This window comes from Tamandua tetradactyla, chromosome 10 (assembly GCF_023851605.1).
Source record: "Tamandua tetradactyla isolate mTamTet1 chromosome 10, mTamTet1.pri, whole genome shotgun sequence".
Lineage (NCBI taxonomy): Eukaryota > Metazoa > Chordata > Mammalia > Pilosa > Myrmecophagidae > Tamandua > Tamandua tetradactyla.
The window spans coordinates 73,895,211-73,910,608 of NC_135336.1; the positions used below are offsets into that span (position 1 = coordinate 73,895,211).

Genomic DNA, 15,398 nt, shown 5'->3' on the forward strand with positions numbered 1-15,398 from the left:
AAATTTTTTTTTCCTTTGGTGTACAATATTTAAAGTTGAATCTGATGATATGGTACACTAGCAGCTGATGTTCTTTGAATAAAATTTTTACTAATATAAAACATGGCATTTTCTGTATTACTGAGGCTATATCTATTAAAATAACCACACAAAATACAGATAGATGAATAATTTATATAGACAAAATGCTCCTCTATCAATGTGCCACAGCTAACCAGTTGAAAATAACATGCAGTTGACTATAGATGTTTCAGGCAAGTCATTCTTTGATAAAATTTTGTTTGCAAGAATAGTGTTAAAATTAAGGAAAGCAAAAGGAGAGAATGCTCCACAAACAAAGCATAAAACAGCTTTCATTAAATTTATTTTTCAGAAGTTATGTATATTACCATAAATAAGCACATATGGTCTTGTATGTAGATATTCTTTTCAACTTCTTGCCTTGACAGAAAATTTCCTTGCAGCTTTTAAAAAGCATTAAGTTGCGCTGACCATGATAACATTTTATATTCTCAATCAGAAATCAGAAGATAAATTTCTTGTGTGTTTCTCCATCCTGATTCCTGTTGTGAGCATCGGTTCATGGATAAACATGTGTATATACATTCTTTAAATGTGTTGGGATACACTAATTTGCATGCTTGCATGTTAAGAAAAAAATATGTGATAAAAATAAACTTTGGAAGTGTCATTACTTTAGTATAAAAATTATTCATACTTTATCATAAACAATGAACATATTATGTCCAAACCTTGTTTTATTAAATAACTACAAAAAGCTCAGATAATTCAACACTAGAGTTTCTTTAATAAAACAACCGATCATACTTCTGCCAGATGTCAAATGCCATTTATTTCTATATCTTCAGGGGAAATCTATCTCTCAGTTCTCTCATGAAAACAAAAACAAAAATGAAAACACTAAGGTTTACACATTGCATGATAATTGGTGAGTTGTAATTACATACAAATAAGGCTATGACTTGAAATTTGTTACAAAATAGATAGTTGGATTCTTCTTTGTGTTATTATTTTTTGGTAAACATTTAGTCATTAAGCCTCTTGTTTTGCAAAACATATTCCTTTTATAAATCTTTGTATGTCAAAATAAATTACGCTAACTTGCCAAATGTGAGCATATATAAACATTTGAGGCACTCTAACAAATTAGATTATTTACGAAAATGCTATTAGTTTAGCACACTAATATGCAGATAAGGATATTTAATATTGAATATTTTTTTATGTGTTGTAGGGGCCGCATCTCATCCTTTTTCCATGTGACTATGCCATTAGTACAGCACCATTTGTTGATTTTTTTTGTGGGGGGAGTGTACAGGCTGGGAATCGAACACGGGTCTTCCACGTGGTGGGCGAGAATTCTACCACTGAACTAACTTTGCACCCCTAATATTGAATATTTAGGAGAAAGAATGACAGTTCTTTCCTTAAGGTATTTCCTGAGGTATTAAATAGCTGAGTAATATGTACATACTACATGTAGTTTGCAGTAAACTTCCACTCATAGAATAAAATGTGTTAGATTCAAATATTCCTTAGGCTTAAATGGACAATAATTAAGGAGTTTGCCCTATCCTTACAAAATCAAAAAGGAAAACCAGAATTGACCTTGTCTAATGGAGCATTCACCCTTTAAAAGGAAATCAAAGGACTGGAATTTTCTAGTGCTTTAGTGTCCGATAGTGATTTGAATATAGTAGATGCTCAATAAATATCTCCCTAATAAATGAATATCTCCCTAATAAATGAATAAGCCTATAGCTGTACCAACGAAATAGTCTAAAATGATCCTATCTCATGAAAGAGAGGACAGAATCTCCTTTACTTATTCATATATCCTCTTTTACTTTGTTCTCATGGTCTTTCAAATGAGTACACAATGTGGTTACTAAATGCATATTATGTATCCAAGAAAACTAGAAGTGTGTAGCTAGGTCACGTTTCTCTATGAAACATTATTATTCCAAAAAGATGTTAGTACATGTTCTGGAAATCAAATAAATATTAGAGGGAAGCTGTATTAAATGATTTTAAATAGATTACTTATGTGTAATGGTTTTCAGGACCTTCAGAAGAATAATATTGTAGTATAGTTGGCACTATTTTCCAGTTTTTCACTAAATACTTTTTAGCTTAGGTTTGTATGACCTAATTTCAGTGGTTGCAGGCTTAAACCAAACCATCTCAGATGAATTTGAACTTGGCTGTGTTGGGAGTATTTTCACCATAGAGTTCACCATAATTTCAGAGCTTTTTGTTTTTTTTTAGGACCAGGACAGCAACATCACATTCTAAATTCCTCTTTGAATTCATCTTTGTAGTAAGTTATGACCACTAAGCAATCAGTACTTTCAGAGGTTTTCTACTCATCAATCTGTCAAAAGTACAAAGCTATTTAAATCCATTATAAAAGGTTACATGTAAATGAAAGGGACAGACTGTTGTGGAAAATACTGCATACCCTCACTTTTCTCTAAAAATTGACCTGTTTTATTCTAGGAAGTCATGCATTTTATCTTCTTGATTTATTTCAAGAAGTGTAAACAACTTTGTTTATTCCTCTATTTCTTTTCTATCAAAATATTTTTTAACTCTGATAAAAATGGTTTAACCATTTCTAGGTTAGGTCTTGACAACAGGGTTCTGAACATAGCCAGACATACTTTAAATCTTTCTCTAATTCAGCTCCACTTAATTATCACCAAATTTTTTTTTTCTTTTTACATGGGTAGGCTCCGGGAAATGAACGTGGCAGGCAAGAATTCTGCCACTGAGCCACCATTGCACTGCCCAATTATCACCAAATTTTAATCAAACTGAAATGAGGTACCTTTAAGCTATTGGTATTTCTATATTGCATATAACTTTATTTCAGGCATTCTGTCATTTTAACCATCTTGACCTTGGTGTGATTATTAGGAGGAAAATTTTTAAAAGAGAAGATCGAAGGTTGAAAAGTTAGAATGCACATTTTTGATAGGCATACCTCTTAATTCCCAATTGATCTTTTATCTACTAAATCACTGCGGACAGATTATGGGTGAAATCTCCAAATATGAGCAGATTATAGGTTATATATTTGACTAAATAAGGTATGCCTTAGAATCTTGAATGCTTTATTTTTGACCTTATTGATTGAAGTAATTAATTCTATGATGATATGTTTTGAAGGGCTCTGGGAGACACTTTGTGATAATACATAAGACGATTTTTATTATGGGTCTAATTTACCTTCCCAAACACATGCACCCAGAATACTGTCCACTTCAACCTGTATTAGCTTCAAGTTAGTTAATTAATTAGTATGTATTTGGGAGCCAGTTACTGTTCTATTCACAGGAATTCAAACTTGATTAAGACATAGTCTCTTCCCTTGTGGATCACAGAATCAAATACAAGAAGAAATCAGTATAAATTTGCTGGTATCCTGAGACAATACCATCTGAATATGAATATGACTCTGTCCACTTTAAATCCAATATACTTCTATATGTAGAACTCCCAGAATTCCCTGAGTTTAATTCCAGAACCTCATATACATCTTAGATTCTACTCTTACCATATCAGCGGAGAGATTCATATTGCTATTGATATTCATAAATAAAATTATGAACAGTACAACCAAGATAGAAAGGATATTATTCTTAATATAGTCCTAAGTAGTAAGTGAAGATGGATAAATTACAGCAACTAGCTGTAATTCCTATTTATAAACATGAGGAAGGAATTCACCTACAGTCAAGATTCCAAAAGGATGCTTCACCATTATCATAAGATAAACATAATCAATTCCAAACTAAATGGGAATTCTAACAGGCATTCAGGTTAAATGATAAATATGTGTGTGTATGCATGAAATACCTTTGAATAATCATTGAATAAGATGTTTCCAGAAGTTGGAAAAAATAATTTGAACATGCAAATATTATGCATCTAAAAACCCTAAAGCCAATGAAAAATTTTAAGAGGTTTTACTTTTTTGTTATATCAATCATATTGCAAATGCATACACAATTTTAGCATTGGAAAATTCTCTTTCCTGTGTCGTCTGATCTGGATGATCTTCTTTCTTTAAAACAGTGCTTCACACTTTAAAAATATATTAATACAAACTATTTAAAAATCAAGGTTTTCAAATGACATATTTGCTGTCAGTTACTTAAATACTGTTAATTTTTGATAATTTAAATTCATAAACATTATTTTATTTCAGTTTTTGATAGAAAATCGTCCTTTTAATATTTTAAGAACGTATCTCTCCTTTATATAAGATAAAGTGTTTTTTTAAAAATGTCTATCCAGAAAACATAATTCCTCCTTCCAGACCTAGTTCTACTAGCTTCCCTTTTGTTAGTTTATATCTCCTTTCTCATTGCAACATCACTCCTTCTGTACTTCTCCTTTTTATCTTCTTATCTTCACTTCCCCTCTGTTGCCTTTAGGGTTAAAAAAAAAAAACAAAAACAGATGGCAATAGAAAAATTTTAAACTATATGTAGAAATTCTCACATTGGGAAGCTGTAGTAATTGAGCACGGAACTCAACTCTGAAATTTAAACCACTTCTTTAAAAATGGTTGTCTGAACCTTAAAAAATGCAAAATAAAAACAATCTCTCACCCTTCTGAAAGGGGAAATGAACTTCCCACTCCTGACCATTCTTTTATCTGAGGGATGATGGTACATGTGTTTATAATAAAGCATGGTTAGGCTCCATATTGTCTTACTTTCCCCAAATTATTGTTTATTATTACTAACATAAGCAATTTCCTTTAATTAGGAGGTCACAACCTTCATATTTTTGTTGAGCATCAAATCAATTCTACTTAGGTATTATGTGTGTGAATATACAGACCCCCTGATGTTAACATGTGTTGAAAGAAGCATCTCCCAGTACTTTGTTTTTACAGATGGATGCCAACCATTGTGCTTGCTTTTTCACTTTGTGTTCCTTTTTGTATTCTTTTTTCCTCAGAGACACGATTGAATTCTTCTTAATACTTCCACCAGATTGCTCAGTTTTGCTTTAATTAAAAAAGGCTTATTCCTTTAAATATTTTTTTCTTTAAGGGAAGTATGGTCCTCTCTAATTCACACTTATAGTCATATATCTTACATGAATCATATTATTCCTATTCATTATTATTAAATACATATAACATTTCTAATTGTTGGTTCTTCTGTTGCTATGTGTGAAAGCAGGTAGACTTATATTTTGTGTTATATTGGTTTAAGCGCTTAATTTTAATGTTCCTATGAATCACTAGGGGAAAGTGTTAACCTTTAGTTTCTGATTAGGTGGCTGGGATGAAGTCTGAGAATTTGCATTTATAACGAACCCCCAGTGGATGACAGTGCTATTCTGTAGAAGAAACTTAGAATATCAAGGATTTGGAGGACATGGGGTCAAGTTTTAACTTTGTTGTTATTCTGTTCTGGGCCTCGAGACTTGGCTTTCTGGACCCTATTCTTTGCCTGTAACATAGGTGGAATGGTGGTTTTCCTGCCTACTCGTGGAATTGTTCTGTAGTTCAAATGAAGTTAACTAGGAAAGTGCTTTAGAAACAGATGAGCATAAGAGAATGCAATGTGGCCGATAGTTTTCCTCATACTTTGAATAGTATATTTTATTCAATTAATACAATTTCTGTTGGAGTCTGCCCACTTAACCTAAAATGGTGGATCAGTTTTAGATTATCTTTCAACGTTTGTCCTCTTTTACCTGTTCCTTCCTGTTCATTTATTTATTAATTCAACAAACATTTATTGAGTAGCTACTGTGTATCATGCATTGTCCCAGTAACAATTGGTTCCTTCCATTTACTTATACTTTTCTTCATTTTCTTAAATAATTTTATTTATTGATTTCACTCTGTGTTCTGTCTCCCTTATCTTTTCCTTCTGCCTCTAATGCAGTAGCATAATCTGAAGGATACATGTTTTCTCCTTGAATCAATTGTGCTTAATACTATAAATATTTATGAATTACCCATAATATTCCAAATTCTTTGCAAGAGAGATACATATATAAAGGTCCAAAAGATACATTATTTTTTCTCAATTAGTTTATATTATATTTGGGGGATGGGATTCCTGGAATAGTTATAGTGGAAGCCAGGATACAACCCATGTCATAAAAGAGTGTTTGAAGGGTGTTGTGTAAAAGGAGAAATTACAATGGATTTGAGGGGTTTACAGTAAACTTCTTTAAGATGGTTAAACTGTGACAGAAAGAAATAAGATATTTCAGGTGGAACAAATTGCACCTTCCCCTCTCTTTGCTTTTTTTCATATTGAGTGACTTGGGCAAATGGTCAGGCCTGGTAGATGTAAAGGCCTTATAAGTATATGAGGTCAAGCTGGAAATTCTCATTGAGGTCACACTGCGATGACCTTGGACACCAGCTACTGGAGCCTGTACTTAATTTGGGGGTCATTAAACCATCTCTGAAAGTTAATGTTACTCTTAGCCTTCTTGCCTTACATTCAAAGTCAACCCTTGATTTGAGTTTATGGAATTTCCTCCTAAGTTGACTGTCACAAGTCTCAGCTCCACGCAGAGCTTATTGGCGACTTCCAAGGAATCATTTGCCAGTTTTTATCCAAGTGCCCTAGCATAATGAACGTTGTATAGCGGCCTGTGCTAGGACACCTGACTTCTAGACCTCCTTCACTAACTTGCCGTTGATCTTAAGGAAGGCATTAGCTTCTGTAAGTCTTAGGTTCATTTTTTAGTAATGAGAATGATAAATCCTGTCTGTTTTCAAAGGTTGTTGTAAGAGTTAAATGTGGTAAATAAATTTGAAAATACAAACTTTAAAAATGTAAAAGCCCATACAAATGTAAAGGGGTTATCTTTCTCCTCTCATTTTTTTCTGTATTCCTTCCTCTTTGGAATGGGAGGGAGTAGGGATGGAGGGGGTAATATTTTCTGCCTCCTTTTTCTTCTCTTTAAAACAAAATATCACTGAAATTGATCTGCTTTACTTGTTTCCTTTTAAACCCCTAAACCCATCCATAAAGCTGCTGCTTCTTTTTTATCCTACAATGAATTTTTATTCATGTGTCTGCCATACTAATTATGTTGTCATTCTGGCCTTAGTTTAAATATCACCTCTGGAGATATCACCCACTCTTCCCCCATGAGGTCGTTCACCATCCTTCTTTATTTGCTTTATGGTGCTTTTCATTATGTGAAATTACCTTCTTCATTTATTTGCTTGTATATTGTGTCTCTTTGTTCAATAAGATTTTATTAGTTCATTGTATGACAGATGCTGTCATAGGCACTGAAGATATAGCTGTGAACCAATGTGTATGCCCTTGAGGGGACAGCAGTAATAAATATTGACAATAATAAAAATGATCTATCTATCTATATATATGTATAAATGTCAGTTGATAAAAACTACTATCAAGTAAAATAAAGCAGGCTAAAGAATTAGAGAATAAAGGTCATTTTTAGGTAAGATATTCAGGGCAAGGATCCCTCATTAGGTGATTTTTATTCAAAGACCAAAAGAAAGTAAGGGAGGGAACCAATCATATATCTGGGGAAAAAATTGTTCCAAGCAGAAGGATCTATAAGTGCAAAGGCCCTGAGGTGAGGCAGGCTTGGTACGTTCAAAGACTAGGAAGAAGGCCAGTGTGGCTGGAGTGTAGTGAGCAGGTGATATTAAAGATAATGAGACCAGAGAGTTAGACAGTGGGAGCTAGGTACAGTCATGTGGGCTTTTTTTGTTCTAGTTAATAGTTAAGATTTTACTCTCAATGAGATGATGAATTTCTGCATAGCTTTCAACAAAGAGTGATATCAGGCTTCGGTCACTCTAGCTGAAAGCAAGGAGAACTGGTACAATGCTGGAACCTACTCCTATGAACTCACTGCAAGCCATTGTGAGCATCTTGTCCCAGCCACATTTGGTAATATCATATCACTTGAAATCGGCCATGTAAGAGTCTTTGCACCATGGAAATCTGCAGAAACTATAAATCAAGAATTTCTTTCTTATAAATATTTATAATTATATTATGAAGCTTTTACAACAGTCTAAGTGAAATGTGATGGTAGTTTAGACTTGGGGTTAGTGATGGAGGTGACATCAGATAATCAGATTCTGGAAGGAACCTTTAAAAGAAGAGTTTGCTGATGGGTGGGATATGTGGCATTGAGAAAAATATGCATCAAGGATGGCTTCTGAGTTTTTAACCTGAGTAACTGGAAGAATAGTTGCCATAGATTGAGGTTTTGGAGGACCAGTGTTGGAAATGAGACTTGAGAATCTGGCTTTTGGAAATACAAAGACTTAGATGCCTATAGGTCTATCAAGTGGAAGTATTCAACGGGGCATTGGATATATGAGCCCGTATCTCAAGAAAGGAAACTGGATGCATGTGCCAATTTGGAGCTCATCAGTAAAGAGAATAATATGCACCAGATCTCTATAATTTTCAAGGGGACTAACTGCATGTCAAATTTTCAACAGCACAATGAAACGATGGCACTGCATAGCTATTGCAAGTTTTTGAGACTGTGAGCCAGATAGTCTCTTAATTTCAGCGACGAAGTAAAATTTGTCATTGATTGTTTGGACTCTTACTTGCTCTTTCCACAGTTCAATTTCGTATTTCTGCTTTTTGTTTCTTGGAACCAGTCAGGTATAACATCACCTCTCAAAATGTGGTCCCAGGGTCCGAGACTGCCTGTATCAGAATTAGTTAGGAGCATTGACATGTATGGTCCTGGACTCAAATACTAGACCCATTAAATTGGAATATTAGTCAAGAGGTCCAGGAACTGCTGCATTTTAACAAGCATTGACTATTATTAGTACTCACATAAAGATTTAGGCAGTCCTGCTGTAAGGTATAAATTTGAAATATACTATCTTTTCTATCTCTCTATAAGACTTTCTCATTATAAACATTTTAAATGCTTGTTTATATAATTTATACATTTAATCATGCCCAGCTCATATTCTAGGTTGTCTAGATGAGAATAGATTTAATTGTAGTTTTATAGATTTAATCATTAGTTAAGTAACTCAACAGAAAAACAAAATATAATCATCAATTTTTTTCTTGCAAACTGTGTTTTGAGGATATACTGAAAATTTAGATTATACTATTCAAAACAGAAAAATTCAGTTTTCATTTTTAAATACTGAATTACCATGGCAATTTAAATTACTGTGGCCACTAGAGCGGTTCATTATTTCTGATTCTCACCCTTTCTGGGCATGTGACAGAATTGTACTGTACTTCTTAGGCCTCTTATGATTTGTGTGGGGCCAGAAAGTAATTGTGGTTGTACCTGGGGACAGAGCATTTAATTGCCAGTGTTCCTTTATCCTTCTTACATGCTGTTAAGTCACATCTGAAGTGGAAGCTGCCTTGTTATCCTGCTTACCTAAGTTACCATTACTAGCAAAGCTCTCATGCCAACCTGTAATGGGCATGTAGTGTGGGCAAGAAATAGACTTTGGTAATTTTATGCAGCTAGAATGGGGTTTGGTTGTTACTGCAGCATAATCTAAAGCATTCTGACTGATAATCACTTTTTCTAGCAAAACTGAGTTGACTGAATCTGAGTAAATCTCCTAATCAACATGCTGATATGTGAATTGATCCAAACTAATTTGATCTTTCAACAATTGTCAGAAATGTTAGTAAATATTTTAAGCCTTTGACAATAGGAGATAGTTGATGCTTGTTCTAGTGTGCTAGCTGCTGGAATGCAATATATCAGAAACAGAATGGCTTTTAAAAAGGGGAACTTAATCAGTTGCTGGTTCCAAGGCTGAGAAAGTGTCCCGATAAAAACAGGTCTATACAAATGTCCAATCTGAGGCATCCAGGGAAAGATACCTTGGTTCAAGAAGGCCGATGAAGTTCAGGGTTTCTCTCTCAAGTGAGAAGGCATATGGTAAACACAGTCAGGGCTTCTCTCTCAGCTAGAAGAACACATAGTGAACATGGCATCATCTGCTAACTTTCTCTCCTGGCTTCCTGTTTCATGAAGCTCCCTGGGAGGCATTTTCCTTCTTCATCTCCAAAGGTTGCTGGCTGGTGGACCCTGCTTTGTGGTGCTGCAACATTCTCTGCTCTCTCTAAATCTCCAATTCTCCCAAATGTTTCCTCTTTTATAGGACTCTAGTAAACCAATCAAGACCCACCCAAATAGGTGGAGACATGTCATCACCTAATCCAGTTTAATAACTACTCTTGATTAAATCACATCATCCAAGGAGATGATCTGATTACAGTTTCAAACATACAGTATTGAATAGGGATTATTCTGCTCTTATGAAATGGGATTTTGATTAAAACATGGCTTTTCTAGGGGGCATACATCTTTTTAAACCAGCACAGTACTATTTGTTTCTTTCCCTAGAAATTCAGTACCAGATGATTTATTTTTAAAATGAAAATAAATGACATAACAATAAGCTACATACCAGTTTCTGCAAATGTATAAACTTTTATTAGGAACCAGGAATGAAACAGATCAGTCTGTTCTAGTAATTTTGGAATAGTCTCTGTTCTTGTCCTTTTAGGCACACTATCCATCACCTTGTAGGAAAGACATGTTGTCAAGAAAATGAAACAGTATTTTTATGGCAGAAGCAATGGGTCTTTTAATAGGAACTGGTGAAGGAGCCGTCCTTTTAAGTTGAGGGATGGATAGCAATATCTAGAGTGCCACTTCAAAGGTATTAGATTCAAGTTTATACTGGGATTCTAAGACTTTGTTCATACAACGGAGAAGTGATTGCCTAGTATTTCTAGTCAACCACACATCATGAACACCACTTATCAGACCAAAAATTATTTGTGACAACCCTTTGTAAATGACCAAGCCCTTGTGTGTAGTTTCCAGCACAATGTTTGAACACTTGAAGGATTTATCATGTAGCCCCTGGAGTTTAAACGATTAATTAGGAAATTTTGAATCCCAACCAACTTAGAGAGTGAATTCCTGATTAGAATCTAACTTTTTTCCTATTGTATAGATTAAAGGTAAATTAAGGTACTTATATCTACATTATGGAGTAAAGTGATTTCAGGTGCTATCAGAAATAACTATGGATTTTGCTTATTTTCCCCTATATACTAACATAAAGTACAAAAAAAAAACTGTGAAACAGAAGAATTTTCCATTTTTATTTAATAAATGCAGGTGTTTTAGTGTTAGCTTTTAAGTTTACTTTAGACTTTGTTCGCAATACTTCAATAGTTTATTCACTATTAAACAGATAAAGAACTATTTGTAGTTATTTAAGCAAAAATATTTATAATTGAAGAGCTTATTTATTGTGCAGGATTTTTGAAACAAAAATTAGACTTCTTCAGTTCAAACAGAAAATCTTGAAATGTTGAGTTAAAAGTTTAGGTTCTATTTTCCTTTTTTCTGCATATTCATGGTCTGGAAAGGAGACTAACCTTCTCTAATGTTTTAGTTTCCAAATATTTTGCCAACTATGAATGAACTAGGTCAACAGAGAAAAACATTCCTTCTACAGCCGACATTAGTATTCTGCTTTTTAAAAAACTGAACTAGTCCATCAATCATTTTGTTAATATCTGTAGCTTTTCCGAGTTGGAATACCACTTGTAAAACTTCATTAGTAAGCATATGTTTTCCAAAATCCTCACCTCATTTAAAATTCTTTTAGCTAACTGTTATGACTAAATAATTTCTAGATGCCTATGACAGCAGATAAAATTGGTAAGGAAATAAATTGTTAATAAAGCATAAAGAATGGCTCATTTGTAAAACATTTCTAAAAATACTGCTTGGAATATTGTCTGAAGAATTATAGTTTTAGACAGGCTTATTTTATAGTATATGTTAACATCAACATTTTAAAATAAAGCTTTGTTTACGAAGTAGCGTTTTACTAATAATCCTGGGATTAGAGGAAAAAAGTTTTTAAAGTTAAATATACTAAAGTGGTGTTGTCTTTATGTTCACTTATGTGACACCATTTTGTCTCTGAAATATTTTTAGTATTGTGTAAACAGCAGCGAACACAGCACTAGCAATACCACTAGTTGACCCAGAATCAATTCATGTAAGTGCAACTTTGGATGAAACTATTTTCATGTTTTTATTTATCTTGACCCCTGCAAACAGTTTGATTTTTGGAAGTTGTGCATTTCCGAACTTAGAAAACAAACCTATAGTGAATTCAATTAATTATTTCTAGCAAAATACTTTATTGATATTATTGATCTTCTTATTACTCAGTGGCTTTTAGGAATCCAAGAGGAGAACTCGGGTTTTTTTTTTTTTTTAATATAGGGCAGGTAGTGCCAACTTACAGAATTTAAAGTGAAATATTTAAATTAGATAGCCTGCTTTAATGAGGATATTTTGGTTTTAAGATTTTTTTATGAAACTATACATGAGCTGGACACTTTGATTGTGTTAACTCATGGTAATTGTTGATGTCCGTATCTTGATTTATTTCTTTGCTTTCAGGTTACTGATCATTAAAATGGCTTTGGAGAAAGGGTTTCTCAGAAATAAAAGTAAGTCTTATTTCTTTGAAAAACATTTCATTTTGATATTGCATTAAGCATACCATAACACATTTGTTGAACTTTCTCTTCCGATTTTGTATGCTAGTGTAGGGCATAGAATGCGAAGAACCCCTAGACCTCAAATAATATTTTCATATGAAGCCAAAATGTTTTAACTCAACTCTGCTACTTAATAATTTTTGGATTTGGCAAGCTGTGATACAGCCCTATTTTTGAGAAAAGTCAACAAAAGCATTTCCCTTCTAATTCAATGCCCCCTTTTTTTTCCCCCTGAACGGGTTTTCCTTTTGGGTCAAATACAAATGAATTCACTGTTTTTTTTACAGTAACATTAGTGTATTCTGTTTCCTTCAGCTGTGCTGAAATTAATTATAATTTATGCTTAATTTAAACTTTAATCAATCAGAAGACCTACTTATTAAACCAATTGAAATAGGTATAAGCACCCTTTCTCTCCTTATAGGAATTAAATGATCCCTGTAGTAACAACTTACATCTAATATTTATATAATATCATAATTTTTCTCATATGTTTAACATTCATAATAAAATATTTTGATGAGCCACAGGTGTTCTTCTGAAATGGACATATATACAATGGACTGGAGGGAATATTTTTCTTTTTCTCATTATTGATTAATTTAAAATATCTACTTTGCTTAATTTTTAGACAGTATTTTAATAAAATGTTATATTGACCCAATAGATTTATTTCCTTTCCTGAAATCAAAATATACTTTTTTTGGTTATAACATTTCTTCTTCAAAGTCAGCTAACGCAATAACGCTCTTAAAGATAATCTCAGAAATAAAGCACATGAAAAGAGTGTTAAATTAAAAATAACTGTTGAATTAAAATATATTTATATGTATATGCATATTTATTATAGAGAGATTTATATAGATAATAATAATATATCATTACATATTATTCAGATACATAATTATATATCATATAGTGCCATAAAACAAATAATTATATTTAATTAAATTATATAATTATATATAAATCTCTAAATACATATAATTACATAGATGTATAATTATAAAAGTAATAATTTGTAAAACTCAAAACAAAGATGCATAAAGAGAAAGTTACTAATCCTTTCCATTTCCTTCTCTATTTTACTTCCCCTGAGGTAGCCAATGTCAATAAGTGGTGTGAACCCTTTATCATATGCATATGAGTTTCTACATATTCAGGGTACATTTTTACATCTCTTTTGTTGAATAGGGAGAGATGTTTTTGCTTGTGTGATTTATTTTTAGAAACAAATGACTAAGCAGATTTGCTCTTCAGCTTGTTTTTTCATAGATAGCCTTTCAAGTCTCTTTCTTTGTATATGTATATATAGATGCAATATTCCATTTTTTCACACACTATTTTTTTTTTTTTTTGGCATGGGCAGGCACTGGGAATCGAGCCCGGGTCTCCATATACTAACTTTTAATTTTAAAAAATCTGGATGCTTAGTGTTCTCCTTTATCATACCCACAAACTAGAATGTACCAATGTTATCATGAACTATAAATCGAGGATATTTTAATGCCAACCTGATAGCCATTGAAAATTACTCTGATACCTTTTTTAGAGCAGCATACTAATATCTACAAGTGAACTGAAATTCATACACAATGATCAAGTGTTAATCATCTTGAAAATCATCTAATTCCCATTGCAGAATACAGGCTGCTTGACCTGAACGCAATAATGGTTGCATTCTTAAAACATCATGCTCGAAAAATACACTTATAAAGCCATGTGTTTCAGTAGAAGAAATGAATTAGGAGATAGATTTGCTATTTTTACTAATCTTTAACCAGTAGATCAAAGTCTTCAGTATTCCCTTTAGATTAGAATTAAGTATAAGAAAGAGATCAATAATAAAATTTAGCCATGTACTTGTAAGAATGAGCATAATCCCAGGAAAATGAACGTGGTAAAATCATATTTGAGAGAAAATAGCCTTACTTAAAACACTATCAACAATTTTGTTTAGAATGACACAGGTCACCAGAACGCTAGATACACATTATAGCCATACTGATAGGTGCATCTTTATTTTGCCCCCTTATATTTTGCATAGAAAACTTTATTTTATAAAATTTAACACAACACGATAATATAACAAAATTAGATTTTACTTTTGAGAAGTTTTTCAAACTTACCTGTTTTTAAAAATGTGTCACTGTGTGTGCATTATGTTTTATTAGCACTAAGCCTAGATGTGACGTTAGCAGTTCGGATCAGGCAGATTTAGCTCAGCTGAAGTGTGAAGAGAAAATTGACAAAGAATGATTCTATTCAATTATTCAGTCTTTATTGAACATGTGCTTTGTGCCTAGTATGCTTCTAGGTGACCGGGGTGCAGTCGTGAACACAAGTCCTAGCAAACACGGGTCTTGGATTCTGTTGGGATTGGAGGCAGACATTAGGCCAACAAACAAATCAGTGAAAAATACAGTACTGTGTTTGGAAGGGTCAGATAATGTGGAGAAGAATAAGGCTGAGTGGAAGGATAGACTGAAGAGGCTGGAGGAGGACAGTTTCTGTTTTAAGTTTGGGAAGGTTTACTGAGTAGATGGCATCTGAAGAGAGACCTGAAAGAAGTGAAGATTTGTTGTCTGCCATTCAGTTATCTGGGAAAGAGCATCACAGGCAGAGGGGAAAGCAAGGGTCAAGTTTCTGACCAAAGAGCAATGCAGCGTATTTGAGGAACACCAAGGAGGCAAGTGGAATAGTTGCAAGGCCATGTATAGCTTTGTTGGCTTTGTTAAGAATATTGGATTTTGTATTTGAAGTCAAATGGGAAGATATCAACAAGTTTTAATC

General features: G+C 33.2%; 1 protein-coding gene across 1 annotated transcript in view; it reads left to right on the forward strand.

Moving 5' to 3' along the window:
• The window catches only part of LOC143648541 (uncharacterized), a 367,651-nt gene that overhangs the window by 136,962 nt on the left and 215,291 nt on the right, over positions 1 to 15,398 (forward strand). The window contains exon 4 of the mRNA XM_077118745.1: positions 12,505 to 12,554. Within this exon, the coding sequence (XP_076974860.1) occupies positions 12,505 to 12,512 (8 nt within the window). The 3' untranslated portion in view covers positions 12,513 to 12,554. The remainder of the gene's footprint in view (positions 1 to 12,504; positions 12,555 to 15,398) is intronic.